The sequence below is a fragment of the Podarcis vaucheri genome (assembly GCF_965113315.1).
Source record: "Podarcis vaucheri genome assembly, chromosome: 7".
NCBI lineage: Eukaryota > Metazoa > Chordata > Lepidosauria > Squamata > Lacertidae > Podarcis > Podarcis vaucheri.
In genome coordinates this window covers 89,926,566-89,949,378 of record NC_138765.1, presented here as the reverse complement: position 1 = coordinate 89,949,378, position 22,813 = coordinate 89,926,566, and the positions used below count along the sequence as shown (strand labels likewise).

At 47.6% G+C, this 22,813-nt stretch overlaps 1 protein-coding gene across 1 annotated transcript in view; it reads right to left on the bottom strand.

The window, feature by feature from the left end:
• Positions 1–22,813, bottom strand: part of FAM178B (family with sequence similarity 178 member B) — a 194,033-nt gene that overhangs the window by 157,825 nt on the left and 13,395 nt on the right. Inside the window, exons 3-5 of the mRNA XM_082229961.1 lie at positions 15,295–16,310; positions 14,402–14,460; positions 9,585–9,707 (exon numbers count right to left, since the gene is read on the bottom strand). Of these exons, the coding sequence (XP_082086087.1) occupies positions 9,585–9,707; positions 14,402–14,460; positions 15,295–16,310 (1,198 nt within the window). The remainder of the gene's footprint in view (positions 1–9,584; positions 9,708–14,401; positions 14,461–15,294; positions 16,311–22,813) is intronic.

Below are 22,813 nucleotides of genomic sequence, written 5' to 3'. Positions count from 1 at the left end.
GGGGGCCTCGCTTGGAAGGAGAACTGTGGCTCTAAGTGAGGGACCCTGCGGCCTTCCCTCTCCAATCCTGTGCAGAGCCAAAACAGAGGAGGCAGGGAAGAAGGTTTGGTGGAGGGGCGAGCATGGGGCCAGCCCCACCATTAAGCACCATTAAATCTCTCTCCCAGGACTCTTCCATTCCCATGGGGAGGTCCAGTCGCAGATCTTCCACGTCATGTCAAGTCTGGCTCTTGGGCACCAAAATAAAGTCTTGGGTGCCCAAGCAAATGGTCAGAGGAATGGATGGATGGAGCAGGTGTTAGAACTGGGAAGACCCAGCTTGACATGAGTGGAGCTCATATGTTTCCTGTTCAGCAACCTGGCAGCTGAACAGACTTCAAGGAGCCCTCAAAAGCAGCTTCAGAACACATTGCGGTGGTCTAACATGGATATGCAGGAATTTGCAGACTTTTGGAAACCAGATTTGGAGAAGGAAGAATTTAAGATAGTGAGTGCCTTCAGGCTTGGAAGAGGGGGGAAGAAGAACAGGGTGAGAGACTGTTTGATTACCCTCCGAACAAAAGAGGAGAGAGACAAAATCTTGAGTCTGCACTTTCAGAAGACCTTGGAAATACATCAGTCAAGAGTGCAGATATTTAAAGACATTCTGAAACATCTTCTGGACCTTAGGTCCAATTACGGAGATTTGGTCGCCCTGCTGAGGAGCAACAGAATTATTTTTAGGTGGGAATTTCCCCAAGGCCTATCTTTTAGCTTTAAAGGAAGAAAGATAAAAATAAGATCAGTGGATGACAAAGAAAGATTTTTGAAAGATCATGGAGAAGATCTGTAGAAAGAACCTGGAGAAGAGCCAAGAGCACCAGAAAGAGGAATACTAGACGTAGCAAGACTACCTTTTGGATTGGACTGCCTAGAGAAAGTGATACCACCGACAGAACAAGAACAAACACTTGGCGCAGTTGGAGGAAAAGCAAAGTAACTACATCATGGCCCTGAAACTATTAAGCTGGAATACTAATGGTCTCAACTCCCCCCAAAAAGGAAAAGAATCTTTCATTTATTAAAAAAGGAACAATTGGACTTGATTTGCTTACAGGAAACACATGTGATAAGGCTACATAGAAAAGTAATGATCAACAAAAGACTGGGTCAAGAGTTTATCTCATCGGACAAAGTAAAAAAAAGAGGAGTAGTGATTTATGCAAAGGAGAGTTTATCACCGAAATTTATTTTTAAAGATGACCAAGGAAGATTTGTGGCAATTGAAATTCAAATACAAGGAGAGAAATTTCTGACAGTAGGAGTTTATGCACCAAATGAGGGAAAATCAGAATTCTTTTAAAAGTTGCATGAGACCTTGATGGACTGTTTGGATTACAATGTGATCTTGATGGGGGATATGAATGGAGTGGTATCTACAAATATGGACAAGGCACAAAGACAGGTTGTTACTAAGGATGGTAGATTACCGAAAACCTTTTTCGAGATGACTGACAATTTGGATTTAGTTGACATTTGGAGAATAAAGAACCCCTTGGGTAGAGAGGGAACTTTCTTTTCTGAAACCAAAATGACATGGACAAGAATTGACCAAATATGGGTAACTAGAGGAATGGCCCCAAAGATAAGAAAAGTGGAAATTAGCCCAAAAACCTGCTCCGACCATAATGCTGTGAAGATGGAGATGAAATTAACACCAATTGGCTCTTTCAGATGGAGGATGAACGACACCTTGTTTAGGGATGAAGAAGTGACTAAGAGGCCAAAAAAACCTTGAGAGACTATTTCGAGATAAATATGAATACTACTGTTGAAAAAAGAGTAATCTGGGACGCAAGTAAAGCGGTTATGAGAGGGTTTCTGATACAACAGAATGCAATAAAGACAAGAACCCAAACTGAGAAGAAAGATAAAATTTTGGAGAAAATAAAGGAAAGTGAGAAGAAATTGAGAGCAAAACCAAAGTCACAAGAGATTTTGAGAGAAATAAAGTTACATCAAGTACAATATATGAAAATGATGAATCAGGAAATAGAATGGAAAATTAAACAGATGAGACAAAAGACATTTGAGTCAGCTAATAAATGTGGGAAACTGTTGGCCTGGCAAATGAAAAAAAGACAAAAACTCAACACTATTATAAATTTAGAAGAGGAAGGAAAGAATATACAGAACCCAGTCAAGATTAGAAATTGTTTCCAGAGGTACTTTAAACAATTATATACACAAGGGCCACAGAAAGAAATTGATATAGATCGATTCTTGAAAATAAATGGATTACAAAAAATCTCTCAAGAAAATAAATTAATGTTGAATTATAAAATAACTGAACAGGAGGTAGAAGGTGCCATTCAGAATATGCAATTAGGTAAATCTCCAGGACCGGATGGACTGACTTCTAGATATTACAGATCTTTAAAAGAATGGTTAGTACAACCTTTAAAGGGAGTCTGTAATGAAATACTGGAAGGGAAAAGGGCACCAGAGTCGTGGAAGGAAGCGTATATCACACTTATACCGAAAACAGAGACTGATAAGACGCAGCTCAAGAACTACCGCCTCATATCACTGCTTAATGTAGATTATAAAATTTTTGCAGATATTTTGGCTAAAAGACTAAAAAAAGTATTAGTGGAAGAGATTCATAAAGACCAAGCAGGTTTTCTCCCGGGTAGACACTTGTCTGATAATATGAGAAACATAATTAACATTTTAGAAAAATTACAAGTGCATATTAGTACCAAGGCAGTTTTGATATTTGTGGACGTGGAGAAAGCTTTTGACAATATTTCCTGGAGTTTTATGAAGAAGAACCTACAGGGGATGGGGGTTGGTCAAGGTTTTGGAAATGGTATAAGTGCAATTTATTCTGAACAAAAGGCCAAATTAATTGTTAATAATGTGGTGACGGAGGAATTTAAGATAGAAAAAGGGACACGACAAGGTTGCCCAATTTCCCCATTGCTTTTTATATCGGTCCTGGAGGTCCTTTTGAATATGATTAGAAGGGACCAATTGGTTAAGGGTATACAGGTCGGAGCTAAACAGTACAAATTGAGAGTATTTGCAGATGACTTAGTATTGACATTACAGGAGCCAGAATCTAGTACTAAAAGAGCTTTGGAACTGATTCAAGAATTTGGTCAGGTTGCAGGATTTAAGCTGAATAAGTTAAAAACAAAGGTTCTAGAGAAGAATTAAACAGCGATTGAGAGAGAGAGGTTTCAGAAGGAGACAGGCTGAACAGTGACTAAGAAAGTGAAATACCTGGGGATTAATATGACAGCTAAAAATGGGAATTTATTTAAAGATAACTATGAAAAATGCTGGACGGAAGTGAAAAAAGATTTAGAAATTTGGTCAAATTTGAAGCTTTCATTGCTAGGCCGTATTGCTGCGATAAAGATGAATGTATTGCCTAGAATGTTGTTTTTGTTTCAAACATTGCAAATTTTGGATAAAATGGATTGTTTCAAGAAGTGGCAGAGAGACATTTCTAGATTTGTCTGGCAGGGCAAGAAGCCTAGAATAAAATTTAAAATACTAACAGATGCAAAGGAAAGAGGTGGATTTGCCCTTAAACTTTATTATGAATCAGCAGCTCTTTGCTGTCTGAAAGAATGGCTGCTTCTTGAAAACAGAGACATTTTGGATTTGGAAGGTTTCAACAATGTTTTTGGGTGGCATGCTTATTTGTGGTATGATAAGGTCAAAGCACATAAAGCATTTAAAAACCATATTGTCAGAAGAGCATTGTTTAATGTCTGGATAAGATATAAGGACCTACTTGAAAATAAAACCCCAAGGTGGTTGTCACCGATGGAAGCGAAGGCTCAGAAAAAGCTCGATATGGAGGCCAAATGGCCGAAATATTGGGAAATTTTGGAACAAGAGGGATATAAATTGAAATTGCAGAGCTTTGAAAAACTAAAAAACTAAAAAACATCAGATAATGGAGGCATACAATTTGGACAAGAAAATTGGCTTCCAGGTGGAAAAATCAAAATTGGAAACAGAACTGTTAGACCCCAAAACCAAAATTCTGTCAAAGATGTATAACTTGCTGTTGAAATGGAATACTCAGGATGAAACGGTGAAATCTGCTATGATTAAATGGGCACAAGATGTTGGACATAACATAATGATGGCTGACAGTTATGGACCACAGGTATGAAGTTCACGGCATGTAATGTCTTAAGAGAGAATATTATGAAAATGATATACAGGTGGTACATGACACCAGTCAAGCTTGCAAAAATCTATCATCTGCCCGATAATAAATGTTGGAAATGTAAAGAAACTGAAGGTACATTCTTTCACCTTTGGTGGACGTGCCCAAGGATTATGGCTTTCTGGGAGATGATCTATAATGAAATAAAAAAGGTATTTAAATATACCTTCCTGAAGAAACCAGAGGCCTTTCTCCTGGGCATGGTTGGCCAATCGGTGCTAAAGAAAGATAGAACTTCCTTTATGCATGCTACAACAGCAGCAAGAATACTTATTGCAAAGTTTTGGAAGACACAAGATCTACCCACCCTGGAAGAATGGCAGATGAAGGTGATGGACTGTATGGAACTGGCGGAAATGACCGGCAGAATCCGAGACCAGGGAGAAGAGTTGGTGGAAGAAGATTGGAAGAAATTTAAAGTCTATTTACAGAAATATTGCAAAATTAATGAATGTTAGAATTATGTCGGAATGAAGTTAAGTGGTTTTTAGCAGCAATATTATAAAGGAATATGTAAAAATGGATTGTTAACAGGTGATAATCTAAAGTTATAATATATTAAGATAAAGGATTAAGATAAAAACAAAGAGGGAAAGGATTTACTGAATTAACTAATTGAACTGGAATACAAAAAAGGGAGGTGTGAGGTCAGGGAAACAAGCAAACGAAAGACAAGATATGGAAAGATTGATTTGTTTTTAACTGTTTTTATTTTTCTGTACTTTGTATTTTCTTTTTTCTTTTTTTCTTATTTTTGTAACATTTTGAAACTTTAATAAATATCTTAAAACAAAACAAAACATGGATAAGCATGGACAATTGCGCTCAGGTATCCTTGTCTATCCTGGCCCAGATGAGGGATAAAGGAAGAAGGCTCCTGATTTCATCTCTGTCTTGGGGCACGCGACACAAACGGGCCTGTCCGTCTCATATTCAGCACTGTCCCCTGTTCCCATGACACGACTCCAGGGATTGGGGGGGGGAGGAAGGGAACACCCCACTTTCAAAGTAGTGAAGCAGCTGTCTCTGAACTTTCCACAGTCATGTTTTGTGGGTGGAAATTTGGGTGCAACTCAGCTTGCAGAAACGGGGTTGCATGAGGTTAAAACCAGATAGAGCAAGAGGCCTCCAGATTCCCAGGCTACTCCTATATCTTCTGCCTCTGTGTTGACCTCCCTAGCTTTTAAAATTTAGATGGATATGTCTTAGGAGGCATCCTGTTTGCAACTTCCACCTCCTGACACCTCTCTCAGACCTCAAGATGAGAGGTCATCCTGGATCCCTCCTCTGAGAACAGAGGCAGCAAAGCATGGCTGACTTTCACTTCTCTAGATCAGTTAGCTTGGTTACAACTGGAAACTTTTCTATGCAGGTCTTTTACTTCCTACGATAAACAACTTTTGTTTCCCTATGATTGCGACAGGTAAAGTCACCTTCCTAGCAAAATTCACAAAGCACAGTCTGGCATCTTTCCGCAGGGCCTGCAAGACAGAGCTGTTCCATCAGGCCTTTGGTCAGGGCGCAGCCTGACTCCCTCCTCTGGCAATCTGCACAGAATTTTGCTTAATGGTTGCCATCAATTTGATTTTAATTAATTTTTATAATGAAATATTTTTAGAATGTTGGATTATTTGATTGTTGTTAGTCGCCCTGAGCCCGGCTTCGGAGGGTGGGATATAAATAAAATTTATTATTTATTATTATTATTATTGCGTGCCCAAGTTCCATAGCACCCCCATTCATCCCCACTGGAAAGTCCTCTGCAGTGGGAAACACTAAACCTGCTCAGTGCTGGCAGCCTCTGCCCTTGCCCCCCCCCCATGGAGAAAAACTCTGGAGCTCAACTCTGCAGGCCCTAAACCCCAGCAAGCCCTCCTGCTGCACTGACCTCTAGCAGCAAGCCCACCCCCACATTGTTGCTTAGTCGTCTTAGTCGTGTTCGACTCTCCATGACCCCAAGAGCATGCCTTGGAAACTCTCACTTTCTTCTCAAAGCTTCTCTTTTTTTTATGTCCATGGAGTTTTCTTGGCAAAATACTGGAGTGGTTTGCCAGTTCCTTCTCCAGGTGGATCACATTTAGTCTAAAATCTCGACTATGACCTGTCCGTCTTTTGTGGCCCTGGCGCACAGCTTCTCTGAGTTATTCAAGCCCCTTCGCCATGACAAGGCAGGATCCATGAAGGGGCATCCCCACCTATCCACCCACAAAAGGACAGGGAGGGGCCACAGCTCTGTGACAGAGATCATGCGCTGCAGGCAGAAGGTCCCAGGTTGAAATCCGGGTGCCTCCGGAGAGGGCTGGGGGTGACGGACGCCCCAGAGAGCCACAGCCTGTCAGTGTGGTGCCAGCACAGAGCTAGGTGGATCAAGGGTGCTTGCAGATTGGGAGTCTATGATCAAAGCCCTCCAAAACCCCAGAGGCTTCACCACCAAGGAATCCCCCAGAAAAGCACCACTAGCTGCCACAGGAATTAACACGCAAAAGCCTGGGAGAGGAGAAATGTCCTCAGCTGGTGCCGCAAATAAAGGCAAACCTCCCTGAGGAGAACTATTCCAGAAGAGGGGGTTCTCCTGAAAAGAAGAGGGGGTTCTTGTCTTGCTCCCCCAGCCAAAAGGAAAAATCCTGGGAACTGCAGTTTATTCCCTACAGAGATACAATTCCCAGCACTCTTAACAAACCACAGTTCCCAGAATTATTTGAGGGAAGCCATGTGTTTTAAGTGTGCTTTAAACATTTGGCATCTTCCTGTCTTGCTAGCAGCAGGCAACAGCAAAGATTTCTCATTGCCTGAGGCACGAAAGCGCCTCTGCCAGTCAGAGTAGACAGCACTGGGTTAGGCGGAGAAATAGCCAGACCTGGTAGAGAGCTCCTAAGACCTTCCACTCCTCACAGGTCCCTCCTTTGTCATCCGTCTCTTTTTCAATTATTGTTTTGAGGAAACGGCTACTGCATTCAGCATTCTGCATCTCACTGCATTCTGTGGGAATGGCAGCCACTCTCATCCCACAAGCGGTTAATGGCTTTTGATCTCAGGAACTGCGAATTCCTGCCTTCCCCCCACTTTTTCTTTGACTGCAGCCTGACAGACTAATAACTCTTCTGCCAGGTCTCCGGATAATTGCCCACCTCCCTTGCTGGGATAATGAGCGACAACCACCGATGCCGAGCCATTTGTTCCCCCCAAAGAGACGTCGGGATTGGACTCCTGCTGCAGTGCCAAGAGCTGGCTGGGGGGCTGGCACACCCACCTTGCTGCCATGGCTCCCAGGGGATCACTCCCCAGGCTCAGTCAAGCAGCCTGCCTGGCAAAGGGCAACTGCAAAGCAACTGCCCTCCAACCCTGGTGCTGAGTGGGCACCAGGATGGGTTGCTTTAGGATGGCACCCAATGGCTCCTGAAAGAGGGTACAGAGGGGCCCATAAACCTGGTTCCCCACATTCCCCCCCCCCCAGTTCAGCTCCTACCATCAAGCGGGGGGTTGTGTGTGCCTGCATTCTTTGCAATTGTTGTCTAAACTCGATTTGCAGCAATGCAACATGAAAGGAACTGACGCCTTCAGCTCAGTGGAAGAGAGTGTGTTTTGTTTTGCATACAGAAGGCAAAACCCCCAGCATCCACCCAGAAAAGACTTCTGCCTGAGGTCAGCAATCCGAGCAGAGTGTGTTTCATGTGTGTCAACGGCAGAAAGGCCTGGTCTCGATTATCCAGCGGCAGGTGAAGCTATGAAGGCCAGCAGTTAGCAGCAGGGCTGGGAAAGAAAGGCCTCTGCCTGGGACATAATGGGGCCGGCCAAGGTCTGAAAAAGAATTGGGCCCATTTCAGTGGCCATCTTGAATATCAAAGCCAAAGATGGAGGACAGAGGTTGAATCCGTCACTCCGTGCACAAAATGCTCAAGACTCTTCCAGAGCGAAATGGGAAAGTAGGATCTGAAAGCCCCTTCCCACCAGAATGCCCTGCAAGGGAAGAGAGGGGCCTTCAGCCACTGCCCTCTGATTTTGCCCCCCATCAGAACTAAGGGAGCCAATCATTCCTATGGGGGCAGGAAAACAACTTCATAGGAGGAGAAATGGAGGGTGTGGACAGAAAGCCTTTCTCTGCAAATGTGGCCCCCAAAGCTTCTTTGGGCTCCTCCGGGTGACCTATTTAATCAGCACTCATCCTGACTTGCTCACACAAAGCTTACATGGAAGTTAGACAACAGGTCCCTCCAGGCACCTTTTCATTTTGAACTTAGTAGGATTTGGGGCAGCTGTGCACATCCCCCTTTCAAAGCTGTTTGCCCCTGCAAAAAAATTGGGGCGGACATACTGCTTTGCTTCCAGCTGTGTCTCACAGTTTCCTGCTGATTTCCTGTTAACTTTTTATATGTCAATTTTTTGTCCTGCTTCTGCTGTGCTGCAGTGCAAGAGCGACCCCTCCAGACATCCACAATGCAGTAACACTGGGGAAACATCGCAGGGCAACTAAGGAAGCCTAGGTTTGCCACTGAGTCTTTCCTTTTTTCCAAACAGGAGTTTGACCTTTGGGCGAGCATTCAACCCCTGGCCCAAGATATACAGGCCCACTGGTGCAAACTCCTGGGGACCCCGGCACCCACAAAATTTTTGCTGTGGGTGCCCAACTTCCTTTTCAGCTCTGGCTGTGTTCACATGAGCCGCTTACAGCACAGTGAAGTTGCTGCCCCCCTGCTGCCCCCCAATGATGGGCCAAGGATGTCTCTACCATATGAGGAGGTGAACACGTCTTGGCTAGAAACAAATAAAGAACAGCTTAAGGACTCCAGTTGCTGCAAAGCTGGTTTGAGAAATAATGTCAAGCAGCAGTATTTTGTAACAAAGTACAGTATACATATGCATTCAGGGTAATGTTGTTGTGTGAACACAGATTAAAAACCCAGAACAGTCCATGGAGTGCACAGTAAAACGGGAATGTGAAGACAGCCAGAGCCTCTGAGTTCTGTACGTTCTGGGTAGTATATTCCTTCTCATGTTATACTTAGACCATGGGGCCCATTGAGCTCTGCACTGCCTACACTGACTGGCAGCCGCTCTCCAGGGTTTCAGGCAGGGGAGCTCTCCCTTTCCTATCTGGAGAGGCCAGGGATTGAACTGGGAACCTTCGGTCTGCAAGCCAGATGCTCTGTGGGCCCCTGCAGCAGCATCTGCTCTCACTATCGACTTTCAACAGTCTGCTCGTCTTGTCTTATCTTTCCGCAGTCATCGAGCTAGTCCTCGGAAGATGCTGCCCAACACCTGAAGTGCTCAAGGCGCCAAAACCAGGGCCACCCTTCTCTAAGCGCTGAGGCCTTCCCACTCCCTGCTGCCCAGCTGCAGAAGGGGGGCTCATTACCTGCGGGCCTCAGGAGGCAAGGCTGCATTCTCTTCCGTTGCCGCCACCAAACTGAACGAGTTGGAGAGCAGCAGTTTCTCCCCCAGGCTTCTTTCCAGCTCCTCATCCGCACAGGATTGTTCCCTAGAAAGCCACAGCAGCAGCATGAGAACAGGGGCAGAGGATTGAGTGGGATATGTGGGCTTCATAAGGATCAGTGGAGCAGCTTTGCCCCAGCTGCCAACCTCCAGTCCTGATGGCCTGCTTTTTTATTATTACATTTATATCACACCTTTTTTCCAAAGAGCTCAAGGAGGCACACATTGTTCTCCTCCCAACAACCCTGTGAGATGGCTAAGCTAAGAGACGGTGGCTGGCCCAAGGTCACCCAGGGGGCTTCATGACCAAGTAGGGATCTGAACTCTGGTCCCCCAGGCCATAGTCCAATACTCTGACCGTTACACCACTGGCTCTCAACTACAGCTTCCATCAGCCCCAGGCTAGCATGGCAATAGCACGCTGATGGGAGTTGTGGTCCAAAACATCCAGACTGGAGGCCTCAGCTTAGGGAAGGCTGAAGCTGGAGGGCTTGGGTGGTGCCATGGTGAGAGTGCTGGAGTGGCCATGGCCAAAGGCCCTGACGAATGCGGGGGGCGGGGGGACGCCTTTTAAATCTACCTCAGCACAGATGATGGAGAACTTGCTCATAGCTGATATAGGCACCCACTTCCTTTAAGCAAAATAACCAAAAAACCTCAACACTCTATTGGATAAACTGCTATGTAACTGATTCATTTAGTCATATGTGGTGGTGGTGATGCTGTGCTTCTTCTTTTTGGATAAAGGTGTTTCATGAGGCAAGCCTCACTGCAGAACAGACTCTTCCTTGATCCCAAATTGCCCTTTTATCCTGCTCTGTGGCCCCCCAAGAGCACCCCATCACCCACCCAATGACTGCAGCAAAACTAACCATTGTCAAGTACAGGAAAACATTGAACACAAACTTGTTTGGGTCTCAACTTTGGGATTTAATTCTGATAGACAAATTAGTAACCCATGTTTCTAGAAAAAATGGATGGGCAAGAAATTTGACACTTTTTATTAAAATTGGTATAAATTTATTAACTGGTATAAAATTGGTATATATTTATTAGAGGGAATTACTTGAGGGGGGTGTTTCTGTTGTGATTCTAGATTCTCAGTTCTCTTTCTCTGCTGTTTTCAGGGTGTTTTTAAAAAGTAGTGGGAGAATCCAACTTCAAAATCCCTCTAGCCAAACTGGCTAGCAACTCTGGGCTCCACAGCGCAAGATGTGGCTTGGCTCACTATCATGAACCAGCCAGAGCTATTTTCTTAACAGGTGCCACCTTCCGGCTGTGCACATCTTCGACTGTGACACAACGAGCAGACAGTACAGATTACCAATGACAGGATGCGCGGAAAGCAATGCTGCCAAGCTGCAACCCAGAAATATGCTCTGCAGCTGTTAACTCCCCAGAGAAGCAAGAAGAGGCTGCAGTTCTGCCCACCCTTTCTTCACCTAGTCCTGCTCCATCAGCTCTCTTCTGCCACCTGCTGCAAGGAGCAGGGCTCCAGGTGCACTGCAAAGCAGACCAGGGGGTGGAAGCATGGCAGAAATCATGGGGAAGAAAGCTATCAGTGGCTACTAGCCGTGGAGGCAGCTAAGCTCTGCCTTCACATTCAGGAGTAATGCTTCAGAATACAAGTTGCTGGAAACCAGAGGAGGGAGAGGCATCTGGCTGGCCACAGTGAGGACAGGAACTTGCAGATGCAATCTCAGAGCCTCTGAATATAATATGTGAGACTTCTTGGAGAACTTGTGAGGTCCCTGTGGACTTGAGATGAGCAAATGTTGTCCCCATCTTCAAAGTGGGGGGAGAGGGCCCAGGCAACTACTGGTCAGTCTGGTTGGCGTCCATACCAGGAAAAGGCCTAGAACAGATAATTAAACAGTCGGTCTGTGAGCAATTAGAAAAAGATGCTGTGATTAGTAAGCGCCAGCATGGGTTTCTTAAAAGCAAGGCATGCAAGACTAATTTTAGTTCTTTTTTTGATAAGAGTTACAAGCTTGATGGACTAGGGGAATGCTGTGGGTGTAATGTATCTTGGTTTCAATAAGGCTTTCAACCAAGTCTCCCATGATTGTCTTTCAGAGAAGCTGGAAAATGTGGACTGGATGAGGTTACTCTTAAGTGGATTTGCAGCTTGATGACTGACCAAACCCAAAGAGTGCTCATTAATGGTTCTTTGTCATCCTGGGAAAAAGTGACAAGTGGGGTGCCACCCGGCCGTTCAACATCTGTATAAACAACTTGGATGAAGGTGTTGAGGGATGGTCATCAAATTTGCAGATAACACCAAACTGGGAGACATAGCCAATGCCACTGAAGACAGAACTGAGATTCAAGAGGACCTAAACAGATTGGAGAACTTGGCCCAAACTAACAAAATAAATTTCAATAGGGGCAAATGTGAGGTTCTGCACTTAAGCAGGAAGAACCAGATGCCCATATATAGGATGGGGGACACCTGGCTTACTAGCAGTACCTGTGAAAAGGATCTAGGGGTCTTGGTGGACCACAAGCTGATCATGAGTCAACCGTGTGATGCAGCAGCAAAAAAAGCTAATGCTATTCTAGGCTGCATCAACAGAAGTCTAGTGTTCAGATCAAAGGAAGTAATAGTACCGCTCTATTCTGCCTTCGTCAGACCACACCTGTTAAACTGCGTCCAATTCTGGGCACCACAATTAAGAAGGATGTTGACAAGCTGGAACGTGTGCAGAGGAGGGCAACCAAGATGATCAAAGGCCTGGAAACCGAGACTTATGAGGAACAGTTGAAGCAGCTGGGCATGTTTAGCCCGGAAAAGAGGAGACTGAGAGGAGCTATGAGAGCCATCTTCAAATATCTCAAGGGCTGCTGCCACATGGAGGAGGGAGCAAGCTTGTTTTCTCCTGCTCTGGAGGGGAGGACTCAAACCAAGAAAGAAGATTCCAACTAAACATCAGGAAGAACTTTCTGACAGTAGGAGCTGTTCAGCAGTGGGGCAGTCTCAAGAGGTTGGAGGTTCTTAAGCCAAGGTTAGGGATTCTCTGGCTGTGATTCCCCCATGGCAGGGGGTGGGCTAGATGATCCTTGGTGTACCTTCCAACTCTACAATTCTAGGATTTTAGGATGGTGGACTAGATGGGCCAGTGCCTGATCCAGCTGGCTCTTCTTATGTTCTTGACTGAGTCTTGAGACACCAAGACCGTAGGGGAGCCTGTGGCCCTGCGGATGTTGCTGGACTCCCATCATCCTCTGCCACCATGGCTGGCAGACAGGGATGGTGGGAGATGTAGTCCAGCAACACCTGAAAGGCCACACATTCCCCATTCTGACTTAGAGGAATATGGATGTTATCTAGGCTGCAACAACCAGTGGAAGGTTTGGCCAGTGCATGGAGAAGGGTGTGCATATAGAACAAGAGTGGGGAAAGGCAAGCTGGGATCTGCTTTTGTAGAGCTGAGTGACTGGCCAGGATTTCTCCCTCCCAATTGTTTAACAGTGGCAGCAACTGGAGGGGGAAAAACCTCCTTCACTCCCTAAGGTTGCTAAAAAAGAATGCTTGGGTGAAAAAAATGAGTGGCTTTTTTTCATGAAAGAAATTGTGAGTTTGATCCTGGTACTGAATAAAAATTCCTGAGCTGAACAAGTGTTCAGAGGAACCCGGTTCCTTTACTGTTATTTCAATTTCTTACCCATCCTTCACCACAAGGCCACAGAGCAGGTTATAAACAATACAAAAATGTAATAAGTCAGTTTAAACCATTTGAAATCAGAAGAGCAGGGCAGAAAGTTTCATCTTCAGCATGCACCTCTGTGGGGATGGAGTTCCAAAAGTGAGGGGCTGCCCCAGAGAATGCCCTCTTCCAAGCTACCAATCCCGATGTTAGCATTTCACTCCTCCCCATACTTCTTCTTCACCCCATACTTCTGAGGGGGGGGGGCAGAATTCTATCAATAAACACCCAATAAGGTCTATATGGGTGGAGGTGCTCTTTCAGAAATTTGGGGCCTAAAGGCTAGCCTATGTCCACCCAGCTGAGCCTTGAGGTTCTGGGTAAAAACCAAGGAGATCCTGAAAGCCAGAAGCCCAGCCACCTTTGGTTTATATCACAGCCTCCAATGATAGGCTTCCATAAAGTTACAATAAAAGCAGCACTGAAACAGAAAAGCTCTCTGGCAGCTCTCCTGGGGCTCTCCAGAGATGGATGCTTCATGGAACCACCCACAGCAAGTGAGCTCTGAGATGTGCCAAGCCCAGTCTCTTCCTGTGTCCTGACGGCAGGGCCCCTCTCACTGGGCATTCCTGATGACTTGTCCTCACAATGGTATTGGGGTGCTAGACATGATTCCCCTTTCCCAGTAAAATTACCTGAGTACATGACTTTATTGGGGCAATTATACACAATCCCACTTTCAACTGCACCTGCAGAAATTTTGGGACGGACCTACTGCTTCTTTTCCACTCAGTCCATGTCCTGTAACTTTCTGCTGAAATTCTGTCCCTTTTCATACCTCAGGTGTCCCAGTTTCTTTGCCCCGCCTCTGTTCTGCTACAGCGCAGGAGCCCCCCCCCCAATGTGGCAGTAAGGGGGATAACATGGGGGGAGCAGAATGATGTGTGGGTGGGTCCACTGCAGAGGACACACCAATAAACCTGAATGGAGGGGCCCACACAGCAATGAACACATGGCATGCACAGGTTGCTTCAAGGTGTAGCTGCAAGACACAACATGCACCAGTGGAGTTCCATCCCTGGGGGAGCCTTACCTTTTCTCAAGGAACTTGTCAAGGCTGCTGAGATAACCGTCTGGCTCTGAAGAAAGGAGCTGGATGCACAGGTGGAGGAGAAATGTGTCATTTTAGCAGACGAGGACAGAGCAGTGCTGCACAACTACTAAACAAGGCTGGTGTTGGCACCTGGCATCCTGGGGCAGCTGCCAAGGACCCAGTAGGGACACACACGACATGTGGCAGCAACGGGATCTCAATGCTGCCACATGTCGTGTGTGCATTGTAGATAATTTAAACGGCAGGCAGATTGCATCATAAAAAGCAGTACTGTGTCCACTGCTGCCACCAGGGGGCTCCATCAACGTAGGAGGGGGGGTCCACCAGAGGGCATTTACTGTATTTTTCGCTCTATAAGACGCACCAGACCACAAGGCGCACCTAGTTTTTGGAGGAGGAAAACAAGAAAAAAAATATTCTGAATCTCAGAAGCCAGAAGAGCAAGAGGGATCGCTGCGCAGTGAAAGCAAGCAATCCCTCTTGCTGTTCTGGCTTCTGGGATAGCTGCGCAGCCTGCATTCGCTCCATAAGACGCACACACATTTCCCCTTTTTAGGAGGGAAAAAGTGAGTCTTATAGAGCAAAAAATACGGGAACTACCTCTCCCTTTAAATTGAGAATTGGCCCGGCCACACAACCCACGGGCTGTGCGTTATTCTCCTTGCCTTCAGCTTTGCAGTCTCTCTTTGTGCATTTCTATGGGGTGTAGTCTGCATCAGACACCCAGCCTGCTGCCCTTGATGGGGTCCAGGGACCTTGTGGGGTGCTACCTCTCTGAAGTCACACTGGTAAGGAAGATGGGCTACTGAACCAAACTAAGCCAACTCTATGCCATTACATTCCAAACCTCTAGTCCACAAAGTGTTACCTACTGTGTAAAGGTCCTCAGAGCCCGGATCTGAATTGCTCATCTGCAGGAGGTCTCCAAGAGACACAAGGTCATCAGTGTCTTCATCCATGTCTGAGCCCACAGCCAGTCTCCTTGGGTCACCTGAAAGCTCATCTGGGGAGGCTGAGATGCTGGAGGATGTCATCGGGAAATGGGCAGGGGTGGGAAGAGAGGAATGCTCTGGGCCTGGGTCTTCCTCTAGGTCTGAATCGTAGGGCAGCCTCACTGGGTCCCCAGCAAGCTCACTGGAGGATGTCGAGGCACTGCTTCTAAGGTAGGTGGCAGGTGGTGTGGCCAATGGATGGCTAGGAGAGGGTAAGAAAGGAGACTCCAGCTCTAAGGCCCTCTGGGTGCTTGTCTGGGTTTGGCCCTCAAGCGGGGCTCCTTCCAGCTGCTCACTTGCCATGTGAAAGACACTGGCCATGGGGAGCACTGGACCAACTCTCTCTGCCTCCTGAAGAGTTGCATTCTTTGGCTGCAGGATCACAGGCTCTTCTAGGAACTGTGGGTGGTCCCCAGCGGGGGAAGAGGCCTTGGCTGTGGACTCCATCATGTGCAGCTCAGCAGGCTCTTGGGTGATATCAGGCATCTCCTCCGAGCTTTGGTACTCAGATGCAGGGTCTGGGGCAGGGCTCAAGGGCAGCAGTTTGTCATTGTACAGGAATTCAATCCGGGGTGGGGACCAGTCTGGAGGGAACATGGCGTCCTCTTGATCTTCCTCCAGCGGAGAGTCTGGGTTGCCCCACAGGCTGGAGCTGTGGCTGCTGTGGGATGCCTCTTCCAGGGGATGTGCAGAGGGAAACAAATTAGGGAGGCCGTGCTCATACAAAGAGAGGCCTTGCTGCCCCACATTGTTGCTGCAGCTGCCCCCAGGCCCCTTCTTCTGTCCCTGGCTGGGAGCTCCCAAGAAGCCTGTGTCTCTCTTGGACAAAAAGCGGGCTGATGATGACCTGCATTTCTGGGACCTTTTTTGCATCTGCCGCAAAGTGGCCTGGGGCTCTGCCGAAGACAGGGAGAAAGAGAGAGAGAGAGAGAGAGAGAGAGAGAGAGAGAGAGAGAGAGAGAGGAGTTAATGCTCTGGCAATTAGCATGCTACAATGCCACAGGGGAACAAACAAACAAAAGGCGCAATGGGCAGGGAGGACTGAGCACAGAATTCAACTTTCTAAGAATTTTGTGTTTATTTTGGTGTGTGTGTATGTGTGTTTAGAATCTGGCCCTAAAGGCTGCAAATATATAACTGAAAGTGCCTGGACAGTGTCAGATAAGAAGTCAGAAGCCACCGGAGGAGTGGCTGGATAAGATTTCTGTGGCCAAAGGGCAGGACTTCTGTGCCCTGCTAAGTTCCTTGCCCCTTCACAAGGCAAGGCTCTGGTAGACGTTGGGTTAATGCTGACACAGGACCTTGAGGGGTTTGCATAAGCCCAGGATGCAAACAGACCCCACCTGTTACGTGAAGATCTCAAAGAACCTTCTTAAAGATTAGAAACAGAACTGTAGACACGCAAGAGACCCCAGGGGTCATCTAGTCCAACCCTTTGCAATGCAGGAATCGCAGCTCAAGAATCCCTGACAGACGGCCAATCAAACTGTTAAAAAACTTCCAAGGAAGGAGAGTCCACCACCTTTAGAGGAAGCCTGATTCACAGTCAAACAGCTCTTAGCGTCAGAAAGTTCTTCCTAATGTTTAGCTGGAATATTCAGCGCTCCTGAGTCAAGATCCAACCCCTTAACATTTGACAAGGTGCCCCATGATATTCTTGTAAAGAAGCTGGTAAAATGCGGTCTTGACTATGCTACCACTCAGTGGATTTGTAACTGGCTGACTGACCGAACCCAAAGGGTGCTCATCAATGGTTCCTCTTCATCCTGGAGAAGAGTGACTAGTGGGGTGCCACAGGGTTCTATCTTGGGCCCGGTCTTATTCAACATCTTTATCAACGACTTGGATGATGGACTCAAGGGCATCCTGATCAAATTTGCAGATGACACCAAACTAACTGGGAGGGGTTGCTAACACCCCAGAGGACAGGATCACACTTCAAAACGACCTTGACAGATTAGAGCAGTGTTTCCCAACCACTGTTCCGCGGCACACTAGTGTGCCGCGAGATGTTGCCTGGTGTGCCGCGGGAAAAATTAAAAAATGCGAAAGATTTTTTTTTTAAGTCGAATTTTCGATTGGGGCGCCGTCACTAGATGACCCCTGGGGTTCCCTCCCTCCCTCCCGCTCTGCGCCTCCCTCCTCCTCCTCCGGGGAGGCCCTTCCTGGCTCTCGGCCAAGGCTTGGCGGCTGCCACTCACTCACTCGCTCGCGCACCCGTCCCTCCATCCCTGCACCCGGCCTCTCCCCCTCCGTCCCCGGCGCGGGGGCTGCCGGGATCCGTAGTCCCCTCGCCCTTGGGCTCCGCGCCCGCGCGGGGTGCGCAAACTACGTTTCCCAGCGTGGCCTGTAAGGCCGGGCGTTTTGTTTGAAGCGCTCTTCTCCCGGCCATGGAATGAGCGCAGCGGCGGCGGCCGGGCGGGCAGGGGCTCTTCCGCGCAGACCCCGCGCAGCCTGCCTGCGCCCCCGCGGAGATCGGGCGGCAGGATGGAGCCTGGGGATCCCCGCGGAGGCGGAGCGGCAGAGGCGGAGGCTGCCCCCCAGGTAGGGCTGCGTCGGGGCTTTTTTATTTTTGCAATGCTGCATCCACGCCGGAGGGGACGCATCGGACCGCGGGGAGACCCCTTGGCGGGCGTGCAAGGCAATGCATGTGTTCAGGCGTTGCATGGAGTGCAGTGCAATGCAATGGCAACGTGGCGCCCTGCATGCATGCATGCAACTTCCACCGGCGCTCCGGACTTGGCAGGTGAGGGGGGTCCCCAGTGGGCGGCAGAGAGAGCCAGGAGGGCAAAGGGGAGCCGGGGGGGAGCAGCGCTGCTCCCCAAGCCGAGCCCGGGGGGAAACTTCGGCGTCGTTGCGCCAGGTGTTGGAAGCGGAGGGGGCCCCTCACCTGCAAAACCTGGTCGCCTCTCATATATTTCGTGCATTGCATTCATCGCCCGCTTTTCTCCTCCAAGGAGCTCCCGGGGGCGCGCGTGGTTCTCCCCGTGTTATCCTCGCAACAACAGCCCTGCGAGGTGGGTCAGGCGAGTGGCCCAAGGGAGCACCCAGGGATTGTCCTGGCCAGGTGGGGTGATTTGAACCCTGCTCTCTGCCCGGTCTTCGTCCTCATTTAGCCCCCACATGTGCATGACTGTGCATGACTGAGGTTTTCCCCCCTCGTCTTGGCTATGGTGTGAGTCTGTGCTGTTAATTAATGGGGTTCTGCCTTCGGAGAAGATGAGCCAGCCCTCAAGGAGGTGATTATGTAATTTGCTAGCAATTCATGTCCCTCCCGGCGTGACGCTGCGCGCTGACGTCACAGGGCTGTAATGGTGGTGTGCCTCGAGATTTTTTTCATGAAACAAGTGTGCCTTTGCCCAAAAAAGGTTGGGAAACACTGGATTAGAGAACTGGGCCAAAACAAACAAGATGAACTTTAACAGGGAGAAATGTAAAGTATTGCACTTGGGCAAAAAAAATGAGAGGCACAAATACAAGATGGGGGACACCTGGCTTGAGAGCAGTACATGTGAAAAGGATCTAGGAGTCTTGGTTGACCACAAACTTGACATGAGCCAACAGTGTGACGCGGCAGCTAAAAAAGCCAATGCAATTCTGGGCCTCATCAATAGGAGTATAGCATCTAGATGAAGGGAAGTAATAGTGCCACTGTATTCTGCTCTGGTCAGACCTCACCTGGAGTACTGTGTCCAGTTCTGGGCACCACAGTTCAAGAAGGACACTGACAAACTGGAACGTGTCCAGAGGAGGGCAACCAAAATGGTCAAAGGCCTGGAAATGATGCCTTATGAGGAATGGCTAAGGGAGCTGGGCATGCTTAGCCTGGAGAAGAGGAGGTTAAGGGGTGATATGATAGCCATGTTCAAATATATAAAAGGATGTCATACAGAGGGAGAAAGGTTGTTTTCTGCTGCTCCAGAGAAGCGGACACGGAGCAATGGATCCAAACTACAAGAAAGAAGATTCCACCTAAACATTAGGAAGAACTTCCTGACAGTAAGAGCTGTTTGACAGTGGAATTTGCTGCCAAGGAGTGTGGTGGAGTCTCCTCCTTTGGAGGTCTTTAAGCAGAGGCTTGACAACCATATGTCAGGAGTGCTCTGATGGTGTTTCCTGCTTGGCAGGGGGTTGGACTCGATGGCCTTTGTGGTCTCTTCCAACTCTATGATTCTATGATTCTAACTAAGTTGTTTCGGCTTCAGACCTATACACATTTGTACTGATGGAGGCCAGTTGTAAGAAGTTTCAGAAATGCTACTATATTGTTCCACTAGACTGGTGCTTCTAAGGGCAGATGCATCTTTTGAGAGAAGGGGCTTTCTGACCTGTGAAAAATAGAACTTTCATTTAGTGAAAAACTCCTGGGATTCAGTAACATTTTCAAGGGGAAAGCGCCCTCTGCTGACTCCTCCTGCAGTCCAAGAAGATAGGCGTTTCCCTTGGTGTTGCTTCCCTCCACTGCCATGCAGACGTTTACCAGAGTGGTGGGCTTATTCTGCAACATGTGCTTGATGCAATAACAGTGCATGACTGCTGGATTCATCCTGAACTATCCACACATATCACTCCACTCCATTCTGCCAGCCTTCCCCAATCCTATTGCATTATTACCAATGGGGATGGTTGCACTGACTGGAAACAAATAATAATAATAATAAAATTTTATTTATACCCCGCCCTCCCCAGCCAAGACCGGGCTCACGGCGGCTAACAACCAATAATAAAAACAAGTTGATTAAAATACAATTTTAAAAAGATTAAAATACAACATTAAAACATTAGGATGCAGCCTCTTCACAGGAGGTGAAAGGAAAAAGAAAGAGAGGGAGGGAATCAAATTGGCTCCAAGCCAAAGGCCAGGCGGAACAACTCATCCTGGAGAAGAGTGACTTGTGGGGTGCCACAGGGTTCTGTCTTGGGCCCGATCTTATTCAACATCTTTATCAACGACTTGGATGATGGACTCAAGGGCATCCTGATCAAATTTGCAGATGACACCAAACTGGGAGGGGTGGCTAACACCCCAGAGGACAGGATCACACTTCAAAACGACCTTGACAGATTAGAGAACTGGGCCAAAACAAACAAGATGAACTTTAACAGGGAGAAATGTAAAGTCTTGCACTTGGGCAAAAAAAATGAGAGGCACAAATACAAGATGGGTGACACCTGGCTTGAGAGCAGTACATGTGAAAAGGATCTAGGAGTCTTGGTTGACCACAAACTTGACATGAGCCAACAGTGTGACGCGGCAGCTAAAAAAGCCAATGCAATTCTGGGCTGCATCAATAGGAGTAAAGCATCTAGATCAAGGGAAGTAATTGTGCCACTGTATTCTGCTCTGGTCAGACCTCACCTGGAGTACTGTGTCCAGTTCTGGGCACCACAGTTCAAGAAGGACACTGACAAACTGGAACGTGTCCAGAGGGCCACCAAAATGGTCAAAGGCCTGGAAATGATGCCTTATGAGGAATGGCTAAGGGAGCTGGGCATGTATAGCCTGGAGAAGAGGAGGTTAAGGGGTGATATGATAGCCATGTTCAAATATATAAAAGGATGTCATACAGAGGAGGGAGAAAGGTTGTTTTCTGCTGCTCCAGAGAAGCGGACACGGAGCAATGGATCCAAACTACAAGAAAGAAGATTCCACCTAAACATTAGGAAGAACTTCCTGACAGTAAGAGCTGTTTGACAGTGGAATTTGCTGCCAAGGAGTGTGGTGGAGTCTCCTCCTTTGGAGGTCTTTAAGCAGAGGCTTGACAACCATATGACAGGAGTGCTCTGATGGTGTTTCCTGCTTGGCAGGGGGTTGGATTCGATGGCCCTTGTGGTCTATTCCAACTCTATGATTCTATGATTCTATGAACTCAGTCTTACAGGCCCTGCAGAAAGAAATCAGATCCTGCAGGGCCCTGGTCTCATGAGACAGAGCGTTCCACCAGGCCAAGCCAGTGTTGAGAAGGCCCTGGCTCTGGTTGAGGCTAATCTGACTTCCTTAGGGCTGGGACCTCTAGGGTGTTGCTATTTATGGACCTTGAGGCTCTCCGTGGGAGAGGCGGTCCCGTAGGTACGAGGGCCCTAGGCCGTGAAGGGCTTTAAAGGTCAAAACCAACACCTTAAATCTGACCCTGTACTCCACCGGGAGCCAGTGCAGCTGGAAAAGCACTGGGTGAATATGCTCCCATGGCAGAGACCCCGTGAGGAGCCTCGCTGCAGCATTCTGCACCCGCTGGAGTTTCTGGGCCAGCTTCAAGGGCAGCCCCACATAGAGCGAATTACAGTAGTCAAGCCTGGAGGTGACCATCGCATGGATCACTGTGGCCAGGTCAGGGCGGGAAAGGTAAGGGACCAACTGCTTGATGTGGCAAAGGTGGAAAAATGTCGCTATGTCTGCCCCCAAAACTTGAACATGGGATTGCATATAATTGTCCCAATACCATCTTGAGCACAAATAATTTTATTGTGAATGGACAATATAAAGGACATTTGAAGGGGCCCACTGTTGACCACATCAAAACAGCTGCACTACCAGTTTCACGTGCTTTAAATATCACTATTCTGTAGGCTGTGTTCCAAGAGGATGTGGTTTGATTCTGTAGACTGCATTCCAAGAGGATGCGGTTTAGCATACAAAGTGCTTGAGATTACAAATTTTACCACTGTAATCCTCAAATCTATGGGTAAGGAACTGCAGGCCCCCAGCATGGACAGCTCTAAAAGGAGATTAGGCAAACGCAGCAGGGAGATAAATCTCTCAAAGGGCACCAAGATCAGGAGAGCCCTGCTGCCCCAGGTCCTGCTGGCAGGCTTCTCCCAGGCAGCTGGTTGTCCATTGTGGGAAGCAGAAGGGAAGACAAGACAGACAAGACAGGCCTTTGGTCTGGTCCAGCAGGGCTTTTCTTATGTCCTAAAATAAATACTACCCTCCATATTATTGGGGGGGGGGCTGAGAATGAAAGACGAGCAAGGTGAGGACCCCCAGGATTAGGGGCAGTTGGTGCAGTCAAGGATAACGGAGTGAGTGCCTCCCCCCACCTTGCTTAGAATGTCTTAGGGAAGGAGAAGGACCTGCTTGGGGTGTCCTTGCCATCCAAAGTCCAACCAGAGGCTGCTCAGACGAGGGCTTTATCTGTGGTGGGACTCACAGCTTCATGGCTCTTCAACACATTTAATTTTATTTTATTTACATCTCACATTTCCCCGTAAGGAGCTCAAGGTGGCAGAGATGGCTTTCCCCCTCCTCATCTGTATTCTCACAACAAACCTGTGCGGTAGGTCAGGCCAAGAGACAGTGGCTGTCCCAGGGTCACTCAGCAAGCATAATGGCTGAGTGGGGATTTGAACCCTGGTCTCCCAGCTCCTAGTCCAACAGTATAACCACTGCATTACCCTGGCC